This window comes from Chelonia mydas, chromosome 16 (assembly GCF_015237465.2).
Source record: "Chelonia mydas isolate rCheMyd1 chromosome 16, rCheMyd1.pri.v2, whole genome shotgun sequence".
Lineage (NCBI taxonomy): Eukaryota > Metazoa > Chordata > Testudines > Cheloniidae > Chelonia > Chelonia mydas.
The window spans coordinates 9,062,080-9,082,709 of record NC_057857.1 but is presented as its reverse complement, the minus strand read 5'-3'; the positions used below and the strand labels follow the sequence as shown (position 1 = coordinate 9,082,709).

Sequence of the window (20,630 nt, the reverse complement as noted above, 5' to 3'; positions counted from 1 at the left end):
GCGGCTTCTAACAGGGAAGTTCGGACACGGCCACTCGCAGGGCCAAGAGACAGACACCTTCCCTTTTCTCAAGCAGGTCACCTCAAAGGAAGTGGCGGGTTTCCTCTTTTCCCCACCCCCATCCAGGATTATTATATTTATTGGCATTGCCAGATCTTTGGGGAATTCTCTTCTGAGCTATATTTATTTGTTGAAATAAAACTATGTGGCAGAAATCTGGGAGTGGATTCTTCATCCTTGTCAATGTTATTACCATATTTGCTCTACTCCCCCCGCCCTCCCAGATCCCCATTTTGCAGTGCTGTTATTTCCTTTATGCAGGGGGCTCTCTCTCCCCTAGCACACAGAACATCAGCAGGTCAGCGGTTCTGTAATTCTAGAAAGGCTTTTGCAGCAGGGAGAGTGATGTGCTTATTGCTTATACACATGGGTTTGTAGAAGTGTAAGAACTGAGAGAGGGTACAGAAGTAACAACAGAACAACAGTCCCTTTCCATGACTTCTTACTCCAGTGGGAGTCCCTGTGTGGTGACCCTAGGCAGCACAGGGTATATGAGTCAGTCTGGGAGCTTAAAAGCCAGAAAGAACCACAGGGTCTCTCTGTGTCCAGCAGACTCAATACAAAATCTCCTTTAGATTAGTTACAACTGAGCCCTGCTTCCTTTCCATCCAGGGGACAACACAGGTACCAGCAGCAAGCATAAACTGAATATTTACACGGTGACTTGCTGTAATCAGCTTCTGCACAATTGGGAGGAAATGCAATCAAGGCCTGCTAAGCTATTTAGGGGCTGGCACTGAAGGTCGCCAATGCAAACATCAGCTTCTGGGTCCTGCACGCCATGTTGATATAAGTGGGATAATAACAAGCAGGGCTCGCTGTAAGTGCAATAGTAAGCTATCCAAAGATTCTCTTTTTATTCCTTTATTAAAACCACTTAACGGCTCAATGGGAATTAAACCACAAAAGAGTTAGCCATCCACAAGTGGGAGCGATGCCAACCAGAGGTGAGGCGAAATGGCCTCCCAGGCCCCCTGTGGTCACTCCACACACGCGAGCGCTCCATCTGCTTTTCGCTCATAAAACAGTGGATTTCCCTTCAGAAGATCTCCAAGGTAAACAATCCTTCCTGAAACCAGCCTGTTAGCATTTGTGTGGACTTCCCGTAAAGGATATTAGCAAAGGCAAAGCTGTGCCGAAAGCTTGCTCTAAAAAGCAACAACAACAAAAACAAAACAACACCCCCCAAACACAAGAGCGTGATTTGATGCAACCTGCTCGAAAAACAAACAAACAAACAAAACCCTCCTCCAGTGCTGATGGTGCTGTTGGAAAATAAGGGAAACACATGCACAATGAGAACGCTGACCGAATACGTAGCCTTCTAGCCAAACCTGCCTCCTCAAATCCCAATGAAAAGCAATGTGGCCTCCCATTCGCACTCTGTCTAGTCCACAGCAGACTTTCTTCCTTAAAACTCTCCACTGGTGCACCTTTACTCCTGGTGGCAGTGGCGGAGGTCCTAGAGTGGACTGGGAGAGCCGGCATGTTAACCACTGTGTCGTCTAATGCAGGGGTTACTAGTGTGCGGGCTGGGGGATGCACTAATCTAAATGGGACCCAGCGAGGTGCCAGCTAAATGGGAAGAGGGGGCTCTCAGGGGCTTCCAGTATGGAAAACATTCTAGCCTTCTCAAAGTAGGTCTCTATGGCACAGTGATTAAAGAACCAATGGCCACACTAGCACTCCCAGTAGAGTGTCACCTACAGTGACAGCAATAAGGAATTGTAAGAAACAGGGCTAATGCAGACGTGGGGTCCTATCTTCAGCTGCTGTACATCGACTTAGCTCCCCTGCTGTTCGTGGTGTTTCACTGACTTACACTAGCTGAGGATCTAGCCCAGGTCCTGTAAAGAATTACACCAGCCTCAGCAACCTCCAGCACACGAAAAGTTCCAAGGAAACACCACATGCATAAGGCATGTGCCTGGATAATGATTCTCAAAGCATTTATGGAAAAGAGAAGATCCTTAAAAACCTACTGAAAGATTTGTAGGTTGAAGAGTTGCCCGACAGTGTGTAGGTTGCCCAGAAACTCCTTGTCCATCAGTGACAGATAACTAGTTATCCCTGCATGAAACATCATCAGAGGATGAGAACTTAGAAATCAAGAAAATACGGTGTAGGTACAAGTAGCTTGGCATTTGTGCAGTGTTGCTGACTGGTCCAATTTGGCTTTAAATGTGACATTATTAGTTCTGAGAATATTTCTTAATCAGCTCTGAACAGTGGCTGCCAGGAAAATAGAAGTGGCCGGTCTATCATTTTTGCCTCTGTGGAAAGTGTGACTACTTAAAAGGTGAGGGGAGGTTTGGCCTCTCCATTTTTCAAATTTATACCTGTGTGCCAAGATGGTGTCATTCTTTACAAGCATTTTGGACATTGGATATCCAAAAACAGACTGGATATTGTAGCTTCTCTTTTTTTCTTAGTATTTCAATATTCATCAATCTAGTACTCATGAGTAATCCTACAATAACAAAACACAGGCAATCCAGTACTCATGGGTAATCTTAGAACATCAAACAAACTTGTGTAATACAGTTCTCATGAACAACCAGCCCTACCAGAGCAAGGAACTGGGCTCAGTACATTGCTTGTAAACAAACCCAGAATAGCTAACAAATGCGATCAGGCCAATACTCAGAAGCCACTCTACAATATCAAGGAAAGACACCGAGCCCAAGACTTATGAATGACATGACAGTAGCTAACAAATGTGAACAACCTGCTGCTCGGCAGCAGCCTCTGACAGAAATAAAGTTGTGGTGAGAAAACAATTTCAAATATCCAAAGATGGGGGGGGGGGGGGAGGGGGAGAAACACCCGAAGTGACTTTAAAAAGAAAGTACTTAAAATGTTTTTAAAGGACCTTGACAGTGCCATTTTAATTATGGAAAGCATGGATAGTTAGCAAACAGTGAGCTTACGTATTTTGTGTATTATCATGTGCCACACTCATTTCAGGGGATTCAGATGGGAAAAGCCAGCACAAATGCCTCTTTATTTTCAAGCAAAAGACTACAACACCATGAAAAACTATAACTGAAAATACACACACACACACACACACAACTCTGAATACTATTCTGATGGGGAAAGGCATCCCTTCCACCAGTAATCTCAGTAGGAAAAAAAAGCCACAGGCTTGGGTGCTTTGGGCAGATAATGAAGCTGGAGGAGTCAGCGCTCCACTGATCGTCACATGCAGTGATTAGAGGGGGGTCTTAGGTTAATTTTCACCCTGTCAGGGCTTCTTGTTAAGATGCTGATGGCGTACTGCCTGGTCTAAGTATCAGGGGATAGCTGCGTCGTTGTTTTTGTGGATACAGACTGTGGAGTCCGGTGTACCTTAAAGACTAACAGATTTACTTGGGCATAAGCTTTTGTGGGTAAAAAAACCACTTCTTTAGATGCATCTGAAGAAGTGGGTTTTTTATCCACGAAAGCTTATGCCCAAATAAATTTGTTAGTCTTTAAGGTGCCACCGGACTCCTCGTTGCCTGGTCTAAATGTTCCACGGTGATATGTAATGAGCTGTTCTGCAAGATATGAAGCTGCCTTGGTCATGTGGAAAACAACGGCGCCATACACATATGTCTTTAACTTCAGAAGGTCAATGAACTTAATGCACTAGTGCAATGGGAACACGGCCACATACATACAGACTCCATGGTTGTTAACGGGGACACACCCTGGGCCCTTAAGCACCAAAAGTACAAAGGCCTACCTGTTGAGCTAAAGGAATATCCTTTATCTGGGAGTGTCAGCTCTTAGGGGCACTGTGGCCAGTCACAAGGGGGAGACATGTTTACATGCATTGAGCCTGTGTGATGCAACAGTGTCCCGTATGTATATTTTCTTAATGAGGCTGTGACAACCTCGTCTCAGCTGGGTACAACAAACATGCTTGACTTGTGGCCACACAGTAGGGTTTTTTTCCACAGCATGATTGTACGTCCCCCACTTCACTGCCTACGTGTATTTGTATTAGTACACTATGAAAACAGATCTGCTATCCTGTAGTGCCTCAGCTGGGGTAGAGTGCCTGGGGGACACGCACACCGAGCAGCGCCAGAAGCATATTAGGCCATGCATTTTGGAATGATCTAATGCACAGAGAATGGAGAGGGAGGAGGAGCAGGGGCACCTGTGCACAGAAAGAATAAAAGATCATACCAAACAGGTAACCACAAGGCAACCACATGCAATCCTAGGCTGGTAGTAAGCGTGATGCTGCCATGGTACTAACCCAATACTAATGGCACTTTATGTTTTTGGAGTGGACTTTGTCACTAACTGGTTACAGATTCATGTACAATATAAACTGGACCAAGTGGTTTGGTGAAAGTTGTTCTCACTTGCAGGCCTCTTGGAAGTGTTTAGAATGTATAATTCACAGTTCAATCTTTTGCTGTATATGTTGACATTACACGTCCCTCTACACTGCCCTTCCATGACCCATTCTAGATAATCATGGGTAGTTCTACCAGGGGAACAGGTAGTGAGGAGCTGTTTACTTTAGAGAAGAGACAACTCACGAGGAAAGTATACAAAGTAACGAATGGTACAAAGCAGATCGATTGATCCCCACTGTTCACCCTTTCTCAGAAAATAAGAATGAGGGGACATTCAATGACACTGAAAAGTGACAAATTCAAAACTGTTAGAAGAAAATATTCCTTCATACAACACACGGTTAGCCTTTGGAACTCATTGCCACAAGATAGCATCAAAGTCAAGAGATTCCAAAAAGGATTCAATATCAATACAGATAACAGGAATATCCAGCCTTACAAGCAATAGATATGAATAAACAAATGCTTTGGAAGGGATATAAATCTTCAAGCTTTGGTACATAAGGTAACTTTAATGAATGGGCTTTAGGAGGAAACCTTCCTTGCGGGCAGACTATTTTACAATGGCCTCTTGCAGAGTTCTTCCTCTGAAGCAGCACGTATTGGCCACTATTAGATAGGATTCAGAAGCAGAGAGACCAGTAGTTTGAGCCAGTTCCTACCCGGTCATTAGAGGCAGAATCTGGAGCTCGTTGCTGCTTGGCAGACTCATACTGAAGACAGCTAACCTCAGTAGCTTTCCTGATCCAAGTTGCAAGTTAATTGGATGGATCTACAGATGGAAGTTTTGCATTGTTGGACTTAGCTTTACAGCAGGTGAAGAGGGCTTGGGTCTTTCTTACCTGAGTTGCTGCTGGCTGACCAATGACCACCCAGCCTGGGCACCCCTGGTCACTATGATGAGAGACTGACGCGTTGGAAGCCCACTGGTCCAGGAAGCCTTTGGGGGTATAAACCCCACAGTCTTTGATGCTGGTCATTTGCTCAAACTCCTCACATACCCCATCACCATCATGGAAGTAGCACCTGCTGGGCTCGTCTGCAGTGAGAAATCAAAGAGGAATAATTACTAAGGACTTCCCACACTCACCTGTGTCCCCAGTTGCTTGGGTCACAATAGGCCAGGCAAAGGAAGTGGTAATGCATCCCCCATCCAGGTACATGTGCAGTAATGGCAGTGGTCATTTAGCAGCGCAAGATGATATGATTTTAAGAAAGCAGAACAAAGAAAGAATGCAGCTCTTCTGCCATATGAAAGTCCCCAGGATACTTCCTAGCCCGTGTCTTCCCTGCATATTTTTACCTGTATCCATTTTTAAAGGATCTTACTAAAGCTTAGTGCTGAGAAAGAAAATGCACTTACAGGGCCAAATACTTAGCTGGCAGAACTTCATTGACTTTGATGGAATTAAGCCAAAAGAGAATTGGGTCCACAATGTTTCCCTTTTTTGTTCTTAAATGACACTTGCAAAACGACAAGAACTAAATTCAGTGATGGTCAACACTGCCAAATGAACAGCCCTAGGGAGAAACTAAAGGCCAAATGTATCTGTTTATTCAGATACAGCGTGGGCAGCGGAAGGGTAAACTTGCCACACACATACCGCCCCAACCGATGTGACTTAGACTTGACCTGGAAGGATCAGAAGCAAGAGGGGACTTAAATCTCTTTATTCATTTATTCTGTGGCTTCTCTAATGAGACCGCCAGCAAAGATGCCCATTAGTGCCAGATTTTTGAGGTTGCGTCTGTGACGCTCACCCAGTAGGAACTGAACGGAGACCAACCCTCTTCTTTTAAACAGACTTCAGACCAGTAATGACTTTCAGTCACTGAAGGCCTCACTGAGAATTAAATCTCTGACCTATCAGTATCCCAGTTTATGTCATGTTATCATTGCCAAGCATCCAGTCCCAACATGCTGTTGTATTTTTGTCTGGTAAAGAAGTTACTGCAAAAATGGTAGGAAATTGGCATGAGCTGCTAGTTGGAATGGTGGAAGTGACCCCGGATGAGAATTGAGTCCTTTCTGAAGATAGGTGTCAGAAAATTCAATAGTCACTCAATTCTGAGTCACTTCCAAAATACGAAACCCTCTGTTTATTTTTCCTCATAGTTTACACAATGAAATACCATTGCATGAGCCAGAATAAATCAGTTTATTATAATTCAATTATGTAATGAGTTTCTCTCCCCTCCCCCCACCCACCCCAATGTAAGATTCTAATCCCTTAATATCAGGCCTGGTCAAAAGAGTGGAAGGTAACAAGAAGACAATGAACACCTGCATGCTGCATTCCCTTGCTTCTGACATCTGTGGTCCCCTAAAGAAGAACTCCACCATTTCATGCCTCTTCAGCTCTTTTTCTATTTACCTTTCCTTCACATATGCACTAACGCTTTTAGACATCTCTCTGACATGCCTGGGTAACTCTGGTATCAAGCGGCCAAAGCTGTGCACGGTTTTCGGAAAACGACATCCCAGATTAGGGGAGGATCTGAACAGAAATCTCCAAGAAATATTCAGGTCTGGAAAGATGGTGGTAAATACCCCCCAAAGCAAAACACCACTTATTCTTTGGAAAAAGGGTTTTATGTTCTCTTATAAAGAGACCGATTTCCTTAAAAAGTACAAGCAACTAAAGACCGCCAAACTTAAAAAAAACCAGACTTTCCCTTATAGATAGACACATGGCAAGTACAGACACTCTGAGGCAGCTTGCTCACGGACACACACTGACTGAGACACGCATTTATTGACAAACACATGTACGTGCAAATGCACGCACATACACGCTCATACCCCACCGATACTCACACATGCACACAACCCCCATGCAGGGATAGCCCCACTGACAGAGACACACTCTCCATCCACACGTCCATCCTACACATACGCCTTTAGACACAATCTCCACAAACAGACTGATTTGTCACTATAGGCACTGGAGTAAGCACAGAATTTATATAACCAATGTTCTCCTGTACTGTTTCCAAATGTTCCCTCCTAATGCGATGATAAATGTAATGGGCCTCTGATAACATCATGTGTTTGGGATAAAAGAATACTCAAGACCTGCTCCAATCAGATGACTTAATTCATATTCACATGGAGAGGAAGCTGCCTTCGAATAGCTGTGATCCAGGCCAGTGTGTGATTCTTACAGAGGCTAATTTGTTCCTGATTATGTTTAAGACCCCAATAAATCTGTCTGCTCGGAGTCTGCAAAACCCAAGGGAGGAACAGAATGGAGAGACAGAGATGTCTGAATTAAATGGAGACTGCCCAGATGATTAGCAAACAGCAATGTGGTGTGTGTGTGTGTCCCATCTCCAATTCCAGTCCCAATGAGTCAGTGTGCTCTGCCCTTTATTACCTGTCGGTAACACTGGCTGAATGGCATTACTTATGCGAGCCAATAGAAGATCAGGTGTTCAGTCAATGATGTAAGCTTTGAAAAATGAGGGAGGAAAAGTGGTTTTACAACTGCATTTTGCTTTTTAAGGGAATGTGTTCTTGCCACTAGCAAATCATTCTGAAACATTTAAAGATGTCCTTTTATGGGGGGAATAAATACTGGAAAGTTTCCAACCTCATGGCTCTGAATTTCAATATGCCTCCAAACCTCATCACATAAATTCTCTCACATATGAGCGAACCCCAAGAGGCTGAGCTTTCCGACCTCTTTCCGAACTTTGTAGATGCAGAAGGGGTGCACATCAGAATCAAGATGCTAGCCAGTGCCCAAACTAACGTCACGTGGGTGACTGAAGGGAAACCAGAGGGACTGATTTTCAGAGGCGCTGAGTAGCTGCAACACCTGTTGACTTCAGATGGGGCTTTGGGTGCTCAGCACAGCTGAGAATCAGAGCCACAGTTTTCATACCGCACTTGGGTAATGTTCTGGTCAGGTCTTCCTGAGACTTCCCTCACTACTTGTGAAAATCTATGGGCTTGACTGTCGTCCCTCCGTGGTGCGCATCCGGCATAACTCCACTCAGTCAATGGAATTATATGGATTCAGAATCAGAAAGAGGAGAAGTGGGCCCTATATTTCACAATAGTCAGGACAATACTAGGTACTCTCAGCAGTAACAAATACATCCAAGCTTTCTTTACCCCATCCTTATCAGCCCCAAACGTCCCCTTCAGCATGGTTCCTGTCCATTCATACATCCACTCTTTCGGGCAATTTTATCACATTCTAAAATAAACATTTTATTCATTTATTCATTTTATTCATTTTATTCACATTCTTCAACACTGCTCTTGTCCATCATTCTGAGAAATCTGGCAAGAGCCTTGGTTGGCCAGAATGTACTGGCAAAGCATGAAAGACTTTACCCAGCTCCAACCACCAAATCTGATTATGCCAGGGACTTCCATTCCTAGCGGAATAGGACAGCAGTTCTTTGTAAGACCCATGGCTGAGGTTTCACCAACCTTGGAAGCAATGTTTCCAAAGTCAGAAGGGCGGCAAAGACTGGATGTGTGCAAAGTAAGGCAGGGAAGGAAGCAGGACGTGACGCTGAATGCAATCACATTTGGCCAAGCAATAATCTCTTCTCCTGCGAGACAACTGTGATGATAACCTGGTGTTTTTTTAATTGATAGTTCTTTTCCAACAGCCTATTTCACCCTCCAGTCTACCCTGCTAGGCCTCAGTCAGGATCAAGGCCAATTGTGCTACGCCTATATACACATACGTGAGGGCATGGTCTACAGTTGCATGACCTGACGCTGCAACGAGCTCCATGTGGACACTGTGAAACTCATCACTGGATCAGGACTAAGCTAAAGCACAATTTATGAAGAATCTACAAGCACGGGCCTTTAGGACAGTGGACACTTCCCCCAAATTATCTGCAGTGGACTCTTCTTTTTGTTTTATTTATCAGGCACCAAATTAGGTGGAAGGTAGAAGGCACTTGGATAGGAGCTACTGCTCTTACCAGACCCTGTTGTGCACTCCATCGCTGTACAAACCAGGCCAGGATTTAAAGAGACCATGTATGGTGGCAATAGGCAGCACCCACTATGTTTAACCACTTGAGAGCCAGAGAGAACCTAGACTCTAACTGTGTCTAGTAGCCTCAACAAAAAATCCCCTTTATTTTACTTACATCTGAGTCTGGTCTTCTCCCTAACACAAGGGATATTGCAGGCTCCATCTGCCATTTCCTGACATTCCCTTTCGCTGGATTGGACCCAGATTCCTTTGCACAGTAGGGTTCATCTCACCTCCTGGTACCAGTTGCATTTATAAAAATAGTTTTGCCGTGGTGCTTCTCTCTATTGCTAGTTGCTTGCTCCTTGTACTGTGTCAACTAACGGAGTTGCTTTTCAGTTTGAAATTGTGTCTAATTTTAACTGCTCAACCTGGAAGGGGTCCTGAAGCGAAGCAGCTGCTGACTGTGAGCAAGAGTGACATAAAATAATTAATACAGATGCCAAAATCAAATCAAAATCTGGAACAGCAAAACTGTTGCAGGGGCAGCAGTTGGGAATGGGAGATGGAGTCTCTCTGGATGTTTTGATACAGATGCCCAAAGACCTGAGCTGAACTCTGAAAGAAACCAAAGTAATAATCCAGGCAATCCAAGTTCCCTTCCCCCTAGAAAACCATCAGTGCAGGCACTGGAATTTTTAAGCCAAACCTTGCCCCTTTTTCTATCTGCTGACAGGTTTGCCCCGGAACAGGACAGTCTCTGAATGGCACATGCAAGCTCTCTGCTAAGCTCTGCGGACCCTGGTGTAGGTGATGTGTCTGAGGAAAGAGGTACGGCAAGACAGCTGCTGCTTTCCAGTGAACCCCAGCTTTAACCAGACTTTGCAACCCACAGCAGCCCTGAGTCTCGTCTCCATCATACAGGGGCTAACGTGTTGGGGTGAGGACGGAAAGCCACCTTTAGCATGGGTCCCCAAGCACAGCTCCCCACAGCAGAAAATTCGGCTCTCAGCATCCAGTGTTCCCATTTCTCACTGGGTTCAGAGATAAGGGAAAGTACAAAGCAAGGCAGGTGGTAGAAAACCTTTTTCGGAAGCTGCTAACATTGCTAATATTGTAGTTCACAGAAGGATTGTGGCTACCTGTTCAGGGAGAGGCTAGAGCTTTACTCCAGGGAAACTGATTAAGTTTGGGACACATCAGGAAGCAGACATGCAGGATACAGACTTATCTGTGATGGGCAGCCTTCCACATTGTGGGGAAAAAAATAAGATCTACCCAATTCACGGCACAGAGCACATCCTCAGACAAGGCCTTTAATGTCCAAGCAGAATGGTCAAAGTGCTGGGGACAGACACCCAGTGCAGCTTCCTGTTTTCAGCTCAGAATACAGTGATTGGCACCAGAATAGTCTTCTTTTGTACATTAACTACTGTTTTTTTAAAAGTCCGGACAAAAAAGAAGTATTTTTAAGCTCAGCTGTTTATTTAGGGACAGTTCCAACTACAACAACCCTCATGCCTCATAGCTATTCCTCCCCTCTCCCCCCCAAAAAGGGACAAAAATGCACACACATTGTCTCAGAGTAACGGATTCTTGGAACAGAGCGGGCATTAAATCTTAACCCCTAAAGGTCTGTTTGACCCTCCCAGGGATATGACAATTGGCATACGGGTCTTCCCAATCACCAGAGGAAATATTCAGACCGATTAAGGCCAAATCACGGTCTCTACAAAGTCAGTGGGGAAAAACAAACAAAACCCATTGACCTACATAAAGCCAGGATTAGACCCACTAGTTAATAATCTGCACTAGATTATTTAATCTGCAGATCTGGCTACAGAACTCGCATTAACAGATGAGCAGGTATTTGTTCAGAGGCTCCCATATCAAAATAACAAGTGGTTCCACTGGCTACCCTTTGAAGGTGGGCACTGGAGGCCAGTTTCTGCACCATTCAAATCAATGGGAGTTTTACCATTGACTTCAGTGGGAGCAGGATCCAGCCCTCGGGGAGGAGGCTTGAAATCTAGGATGTCTGTTATCCCTCTCATTCATTTTGACGAAACTGGGGATAGTTACGTTTCTTCTGTCAATACAAGGTTTCAGATGAATTTTCCTTTCTGTAGATTTTAACTGAAGAGAAGAAAAATCATTGACTAGGACACATGGAAACTGCACCGAATAAAGTCACATCTCAGTAACTTGTGACATTTTTCATCAGTGAAATAAAATGGGTAGATAGACATTCTTGGAAATGAAGTAAATGTGGATGTCACACTCTACGGGGGAATATTCAGAGGCTTGGAGGAAGGTGACAATCATCTTGGAGCGTCTTCTGAACTGAAAGGGCAAACACAAGGAGTGTGTAGTATTACCCTTTGATCATTCAGCGACTTCCTATAAACTCAGCCTGCCATCCCTGGGCTTCTCCTTTGACCAAGGTGGCTAGGATCTTCAGTACGATTTAGTGGCCTTAGCTCAACATAATAACTATGTAATTCATCTGTGTGCCGCAGATAAAATGACAACTCACCTACAGTGAGTGGGACTAAAATCTTGATACTTCACCTCCAAAAACACAAACCTCTGTCATTTGAGCTAAAAGAGATTTTCCATAGCTAGCCAGCAGTAGTAAACTATTTATCTTTTCTGTAAACCAACTACCCACGTACTCATGAGTTCTAATCTTGCTTCCACCTCTCACTCTCTATCTGCTTGGGCAAGTCACTGAAACTCTTTGTGCCTCTATCCACCCATGAAAATGGAGCTGATGATACACCATTACTTCAGAGAGGACTAGTGCAGATTCATTAACTGGTTTTTGGAGATCACACTGAAAAGCTAATTGGGTTTCCGGTGGAAGTGGGTGATAGCCACAGGGGAAGGAGATGTTTTGAACATGAACAAAGTTAGCAGTGTGGACCTTTCAGAAGCTTGCCAATTTGCTTTAGAGGCAGGGAAGTAACCTTTGAGAAAAACCAAGTGGCATCATTCACAAAGAAAGTCAAACCACTGGTCTGCATGCTAAAAACTACCCTGTTAATGATGACAGCCCCTGAAAATTGACACTGGTATTATTGCTAACTTGCCAAATGAGTAATTACACATCTTGGAACGTGCAGCCACATGCTCCCAAGGGCTGCAGGAAACAGTGAGCTTCAAAGTATTTACTGGAAGCTGAATATTGGGGTGTGTGTGAATTTTGGCCGAAGAGCTCCATTTAGCAAAATTCATTTCCATTTACTATGAGGTTCTACTACAGACCCGCCTTAGTTTGTTAGCAGCAATACTCATTCCCCAAGGTACTTGGATCCACATTTTGGCCTTAGGACACCACTGCTCTTATGTAGCCTGACCCAGTGAGGTACTGAGCATGTCCTGGAAGGGGCTAAGTGCCCTCCACTCCAGTGGTGCACTCAGCCCCTGGCTGGATTTGTAAAGACCTTTTTACCATTCTCAAAAGAAAAAAAAAGCACCATTAGCTGCTGTACAGGGATGTGGAGTCAGCTGTCAAAACCACATGTTCCTGTGCAGGAGTGGGTGTGTGGGTGGTGGTGGGGAGGATGGGAGCTCAGTCTCCTCTAAATACCCACAATGAATATGGATGGTCATCCATCAATTTATTTTAAGCACATTACTTCTCTGTCAAAAAAAAAAAGACATATAAAATTAGTTTTATGTCACTCACTTAACATTGCATTTTCCCTAGAGGCTCATGCTCCAAATAGAGATAGCAAGCTCATGAATATTAATTATTTCCCTGAATGCAATACAGTCTCCAGACAATGAGACTGGGGAGAATGCTACACCTAATGTATGGAAAATTGGCAAGGTAAATGATGGATCCTCCACAAAGGGAAGTTTCCAACTGCAAGGAGAGGCTTTTCCAAACAGGGAAAGACAGACCAGGGCGACAGAGGTAGAATGATAAAGTTGATGCCAAAGCATAAGCTGAAAAGCAGTGGTATTAAAGCGACATTACCAACTTAAAAAACACACATCTCTCTGAACGTTTTTCACCTACCGCTGTGCCAAGCAGCCCCGAAAATCACTCTAGCTGAAAGAGATCGGGGATAAAAATTGTCCTTTTTGTTTTCCTGGAGTTTGTTTCCTTTTTGGCATTTGACAGCACGAGGCCCTGATCCAGCAGATGTGTAATGAGGATTTCAATGGGACCGATCATGTGCTTCAAGTTATGGTCGCACTTCAAAGCTTTGCTGGCCTTGGTGTGCAGTTGGTTTCCTGACTTGTTTACGTGGGTCTTTCTCACCATGATGTGAGGGGGAAGTTAAGTAATAAATGAGAATAATAGTAAATGTGATTGTAATAACCCACAAATTGCCAGGCAGACTCAGGGGTAGATGCAGGACCTGAAACTCCTTTAAAGACATTTTTTAACTTGTCTTTCAGCCTTTACTATGCTCCTGTCATAATATCTTCTCACAGGTTTCTTTGATATTCTTTGGTGTCTTTTCCAATATAGCCTTCTCTTTCTTCAGAATGGTAGGAGAATGTGCATCCCACCACTGCAGGCCTTTACTCGGGCAAGTAAGGACCAGTTGGATAAGTTAAGTTTTATTAAAAGATGCTCATGGAGACTCTCATCTTCAGGCAATTGGTTTGAACCTGGCTCTGGTCCATAGTGACCCCAAATCATTTCCATGCCATGAGGCCTCACTGTCAATGTGAAATGAATCAGGGATCTCCATCCAACTACAGGACAGCTGTATGGGTGTGTGTGTGTGTGTGTTGCAATGGGGCAAAGCTCGGATTTGCTTTTCTCCTGCAGCATGTTGTTAACAGGAGAAGTGAAACTTTCATCCAGGGACCGAATTCCAAACTCCGTGGGGAAAGAACAAGGGCTCCATGAGCAAAAATCCACTAAGCAGAAACTGGTGGATGTGGGCATAGAATAAAATTGGGGCTGGAGAAGGACTAATGACATTGCAGTATCACATTTAAAAGGAAGCACTGCCAGATGCTTTAATTTATTTATTTATTTATTCCACATGTCGCTCTTCAGTTTGGTGTGAGAGCATCTTGCAAGAACTAAATGCTATTAATCTTATCTGTTTTCTTTTCTCGGCTTTCTGTTCTGAGAAGGCCAGGGCAGCCTGACAGTAAAGACCACACAGCTTTCTCCCCCGCCTCTCTCCTTGGTTCACCCCACCCCTCCCATGGCAAAGCAGATTGATCACAGCCTTATCTGATTATAAGGGGGAGGATGAGGGAAAACAAAAACAAAACAAAAAAAGAGAAGCAGCCTAACTGAGTTATAGGCACCAGTGCAAAGCGTCCTGAGAGCTGCTGTGTGCCATGTACACAAAACAAAGTGAACCTGTCAGAGACAAAAATAAAAGGCCCTGATGGCAAGAGATGCAGAGGGAAAGCAGCAGATTTAAGCTTGCTAGTGTTTGCTTGCTTAATTGCATTTCTGCTCTAGCAAAGAAGGTGAGGAGAGTCGTCTCTCTGGAGGTGTGAATGTGCATGCCTGTTAAACCTCCTATCATGGAGACCTCAGAGTATCTTTTGATTCTGAAAAAAGAAAAGGAGGACTTGTGGCACCTTAGAGACTAACAAATTTATTTGAGCATAAGCTTTCATGAGCTGCCGCTCACTTCATCGAAAGCCTATGCTCAAATGAATTTGTTCGCCTCTAAGGTGCCACAAGTCCTCCTTTTCTTTTTGCGGATACAGACTAACATGGCTGCTACTCTGAAACTTTTGATTCTGAAACGTTTAGTGATCACTTTGTATAAATTAGGGCCCGGATAATGCTTACTGCCAGCCGTATAGCTTACTACTGTGAGTAGACCTGCTGACTTCCACAGAACTGCTCACGGTAAGTAAGCACTATGCCTGGTGGTGTTTGGAAGATCAGACCTTCGCAGTACATCTACATTGCTTCTGGGAGTGAACGTTCCAGGCCACGTAGACAAACTCACACTAGCTTCGCTCAAGATAGCATGCTAAAAATAGCAGTGTTGATGCTGTGACCTGGGCAGTGGCTCAGGCTAGCTCTCCTTGTCCAAGTCCTCCCAACCCTCTGTGTCCAAGCTTGGGCGGCTAGCCTTATCTGCTGACTGTGGCACAATGCCCACACCGCTATTTCAGCATGCTGTACTATCTTGAGAGGAGCCAGCTTGAGTCTGTCTTGGGAGGCACGCACCCAGCTGCAGTGTAGACATAACCGTAGGCCCCAAAGAATTTAAGCATGTGCCTAAATTCCTTTAAAGGCTTTGGTAAACAGGGGTTGTATGCTTCACTGGTGCTAAAGAGAGCTAAATATTATCACAGTAATGTCAGTATAAAAGTAGTACAATGTGAAATGATTATTTATTATTCTACAGGGCCACAACATGTGCTAGTCTCGTAACATTACAGATCAATTGCACATGTTTCTCTGCCTCTTTTCCATTCCTCAAGCCATGGGCCCAATCATTCAGTCATTTCTCAAGCAAAAGAGCCGACTGAAGTCAAAGAAGAGTTTTGCTTGACTAAAGCTGGCAGGATCTGGTTTGATGTTATCAGGCTTTCAAGAAGGGGGCTACCTGCTTTGTTTTTAGTTATGCATTTTTATTAGTAGTAAAATTTGTTTTAAAAAATAACCCCTTCCCCCGCCCCAATGGTTTAGTGGTTTCTAATAAGGTAATGCCTTATTTTGTGTTAAAATATGTCTGTCTGGCTGAAAGACCAGTATTGTGTCTGTCTAGACACTCATCACTGGTAATCCAGAGCCCCTGGAAGCCAACTGGTGTCTTTCCCTAGATCTCAGTGAAGTCGAATCAGGCTCTTATTGAATCCACATATTAATGATTTCACCAACAACTGGGTTCTATTTTGATTTTTTCTAAAACTAGGACCTGTGCAAAACACCGGCGTTAACTCTGCACCTGCCTATGAAAAATGAACAGCTTTACGCTGCTCTGAAAACTAACTACATTTTCACAACCCCCCTGCTGAAAAAAAAATCCATCCTAAAACACCAAAAACAGAAGACAGACTGAAAATACTTCAATCTGCAAAAATGGGATTTGCACTGTATTTATTTTGATTTTTTGTCCATCGTGTTAGAGGACACAAATTTTGCACACTCACGTGTAGCTCTACTCTGATTCCTTGAGATGAGCTATGTGACTGGGATAAAAAAAACCAAAACACCCACCACCAAAACAGTTGGAACTAAATACAAACTAAACCTTTTCGGAGCTCCTAAAAGGTTTGGATAAGAATTGTTTCACTTCCAGTTTGAACGGGTAGTGTCAAAATACCATGCTTGAGACCCTGGTTCAGCAAGGTACTTTAACCTGTGCAGAAATGTAAGTATGTTCAACTTTAAGCCCAGGTGTATTTTCATTGACTTCAATGGGCTATTCATGTGCTTAAAGGTACCCAAGTATTGCTGAATCAGTGCCTTGGATCCTCAGGTGCAGGTTGCTATATCAAAATCTTAAGTAGATTAAATAGACTGTGGTTAGATAGATTGCTCTCTCAGTCCATCCAGACGGGATCAGCTATGGAACTGCATAACATCACCTGAGCACATCCGTTCTCTTGTGATCTGCAGCCTGATTCTGCAGATTCAAGAAGTCTGGATAGGTCAAAAGAGCATCCAAACCAAATGCTCACAGAGGCTCGTCCCCGGCCTAGGCCATAACATGATTCCTTGTGCTCTTTGGTCTACACATACTGCGCTGTAGTGGTGCAGCTGCATCACGGCAGCGTATCTGGCGAAGACGCTCTATGCTGATGGGAGAAAGCTCTCCCGTCAGCATAATAAAACCATCTCTGTGAGTAGTGGTGGCAGCTATGTGGCGGGAGCTCTCGCGCAGACGTAAGTGCCACTGTGGACAGTGCTATGTCGGGGTAACTTATGTCACTCGGGGGGGGGAGGGGTTATTCACACTCCTGAGCAACATAAGTTACACCACCATAAACTATAGTGTAAACCTAGCCTTACAGAGAAGCTGCAGTGTAGATGGGCCCTCAGTTGCCCTTCTCTGCCCCCTCTTCGCCTCAAGGATTTAATAAATATGTTAAGCTCACAACTGCAACCCTGCAGTCCCCAGAGAGCTGCAACATCTTCTGGCCATTGTGTTTACATTTCCTGCTAATCAGGGCAAACCAGGCTTGCAAACAAAATCTGATTAAGTAGTTTTCACCTCTGAAAAAAGGGGATTAGCTGGTCCTTTGATCCTCAGATATTGATTTGCATCTCAAAGCAGGTGTGACCTCAGCTGGGGCTGCTTCTGTTCCAAGTCCCTTCCCCTGACACTCTTTCCTCTGTTTACCAGAAGGGATCAGTTCATATCCTCACATCGAGCCTGATCCAAAACCTATTGCAGGGGGTGAAAAGCCACCCACTGACTTCAATAGGCTTGGGATCAGGCCCTAACACAGCTGAAAGTCCAAGCCAGTTACAAAACCGCCAGAATCAATTTTCCATCCAAATGACTAGAAACTGGGAAGGGACACATGCCTGTCAATCCCACAAATCCCACCTTTTCCCTTGCATCTAGGGCGACCCATCGGCAGGTCGCTGAGGTTGCTGTTTATTTTTTACTTGCACCACGCACAGAGGCGCCGCCCACCCTGGGTTGAAGGGACTCTGGACCAGACTTACCAAGGCAATTAAAGGATAGCTCCTGCTGACAAAAGAGGGAGCAGCCATCGCCGTTGATCTTATTCATGTCATCACATTCTTCCCCCAAATCTCTGCAGGCAGGAGACAAAACGAGGGATCAGATGGAAAACAGCTGCATTTCTCAGACCTCTCTCAGTTCCTGTCTCATAACCTAGAGATGCTTAATTCAGTGCTGTGCTGGCCCTCAAAACACCTGTTCTCTCTCCTCCATCTCCCAGCTTTGACAATTCCAGGGTACAAGGTTTCCCCTCCAGTTCCCTCGCAGGTAGGTGGCACTATTGCTTCCGGGCTAAGACATGAGCACTTTCCTTTATGGCTGCTGCTGACGACTCAGCAGGTGGGGGAAAGACAGCAGCTATGGGATCAGAGGAGAGCCTGGAAGGGCAGGAATTCTGGAAGCTCTTCATGCTCTGTCTGAAAGGGCCAGATTGTGGCTCCAGCAATGCGCCCACACAGGGGAATAAGGAGGTGTAAGTGCCTTCCATGTGCTCAGATTGCAGGTAGCTGCATGGGATGGAGAGCACTTGGCCGATAGTGGATGGAATCCTGGCTTTGCCCCCACAACCCACCAGCCAGTGCCGTTAAGCCCGCACACAGGGGGAAGCAACTTGAACCACAGAAAGAATGGGCATGGGTGACTCTCTCCCCCCACAGACCCCACAGGAGCAAGTGTGGCAAGGAAGGACCAGACTGTGCCACAGTCTGGTTCCGGGTCTGCTCTTGGGGCCGTGCCCCACTATGTGCTACCCCTTACTCAAGCCGTGCGGCAAAGCCACAACGGATGTCTAAAGCATTTGCAGCATAATGGCATGAGAAGTGGTACACAAAGTACAACCGATACCTCTATCTTTCTCCTCCCGGCTGCCCCAGATGTGTCAATGGCTTGGTTATTTTAATTTGAATGCATTGGCTTTAGGGCCCGATATTGCAAACACTTGCTGCCAGGCCTCATGCTTGAGACCATAAGTAGTCCCATTGTTTTGACAGGAAGCTCTGCTTCCCATGAACAGCGTTTGCAGGACTGGACCTGCGTTTGTTGTTAATTTTGTTGTTAATTAATTACATTTTGTTAAAGCGCCTGGAGACTTTTGAGCAGGTCCCATTCACGCTATAAAAACAATACAGTAAAAATAAACTACAATTGTTCATAATTATTTTTATTATTAGTGGTCTGTCGATCAGCAGGCAAGGAGAGGGAAGAGTTGATTGAGAACCTGCAATGACTAACACTCTCCCTTGGAGCCCAAATCTGTCACCTCCAAATGCATCCCAGCTCCAGCGGCCTGCAGAGCAACCTTGCCCTGAGGTTGCCCTGGAAACCTGGCCTCCCATGTGCCAGCTGTCCATCAACCGCCACGCCGCCTGGGACTTCTCACTTAATGACAGCACCAAAGATGTTGTGAACATTTCTTTTTTTGTCAGCAATTAACACTAAGAAATTTATTTATATATATATATGTAAATAAAGGTGTCAGGACAGCAGGACCGAACTAAGTTCCAATTAAATGTTATCATCTTGATAATAATCAGAGACGTGGGTCCTTGTCTCTCTACTTCTGAGAGTCAGCGTAGGCTATGGAGACATCAGGTGATCAAAGACAAAAGCTGTAGTGATTATGTATGAGAGGCAGTAATTTCCTTTCTAACCCCAATCTCTGGATCAATGGAAGCAGCACTGCTGTATCTATTTGCTTACTCCACACTTACTTTTGGATAATCCCATCTCCACAGTATCCACTTCCATGAGTATATACAGTCATGGGGGAGGGTTCACTCTCCTCTGTCCCAGAAATAACGGCAACCTGGTACGTGTACACGATGCTGTCACTCAACTCCCTACAACGCAAGAGAGGAAACAGTAAGTGAGCAGCACAATACAGTCAGTAATACAGGTCAGAGAAGGGGCTGCTGAAAAGCAGCTAGGCTTCTCAGAAAACGTCCTTAATTCAATCAGGCTCCTAGAACATTCCTGAGTCACTTGATTGGGATTACATGGGACTAGTTTTCAGAAAGGCACCCTCCTTTTTTGTGGGAGTAATCTGTGCCCACATTCTTCCACGTTCAATTCGAGAGCAAGTGCAAATCTGAGTAGCCGCAGCTCTTAACTGCAGGTACAAATCCAGGAGTGAAATAGCCTGCTCCCCAGATTTGCCCTTACATCTGATTTTGTGGGTACAAAAATGTGGGTGCATTTTGTGGATGTAAATGATTACGGATAATTCTGCCTGTGCTCTGCTAACCAAGAAAGGCACAAAATCATTTGTGAGCTAACAGGTCAGGCAGCTGTAATAACCACAGAGTCACTTCAGAAACGTGAATGTGCCACTCTTTGTGAGCTTGAACCTCCCCAGAAACGGTTCACACAGGTTCTGCTCTTGGGCACACATGCAATTCCTACTGATAGTTGAATGCACATACATCTGAGAGCAAACTGCAGCCAATGTGTATATGTATCTTCTCTGTGTGCGCACATTCGCATGGGTAAGCAAACTGAAAATACATTCAGCAAAGGAAAATTTTGCTATAATAGAAATTCCATAGGAAAACAATGAGTTACAAAGTTCATGTTTGTTTAACTATGGGATGGGAAATTGGTCCTAGAGCGTCATAACAGAG

At 44.6% G+C, this 20,630-nt stretch overlaps 1 protein-coding gene across 1 annotated transcript in view; it reads right to left on the bottom strand.

Annotated features, from left to right (window-relative positions):
• Positions 1-20,630, bottom strand: part of PAPPA (pappalysin 1) — a 228,261-nt gene that overhangs the window by 90,811 nt on the left and 116,820 nt on the right. The window contains exons 9-11 of the mRNA XM_007057273.4: positions 19,722-19,850; positions 17,994-18,085; positions 5,261-5,457 (exon numbers count right to left, since the gene is read on the bottom strand). Coding sequence (XP_007057335.1) covers positions 5,261-5,457; positions 17,994-18,085; positions 19,722-19,850 — 418 coding nt within the window. The remainder of the gene's footprint in view (positions 1-5,260; positions 5,458-17,993; positions 18,086-19,721; positions 19,851-20,630) is intronic.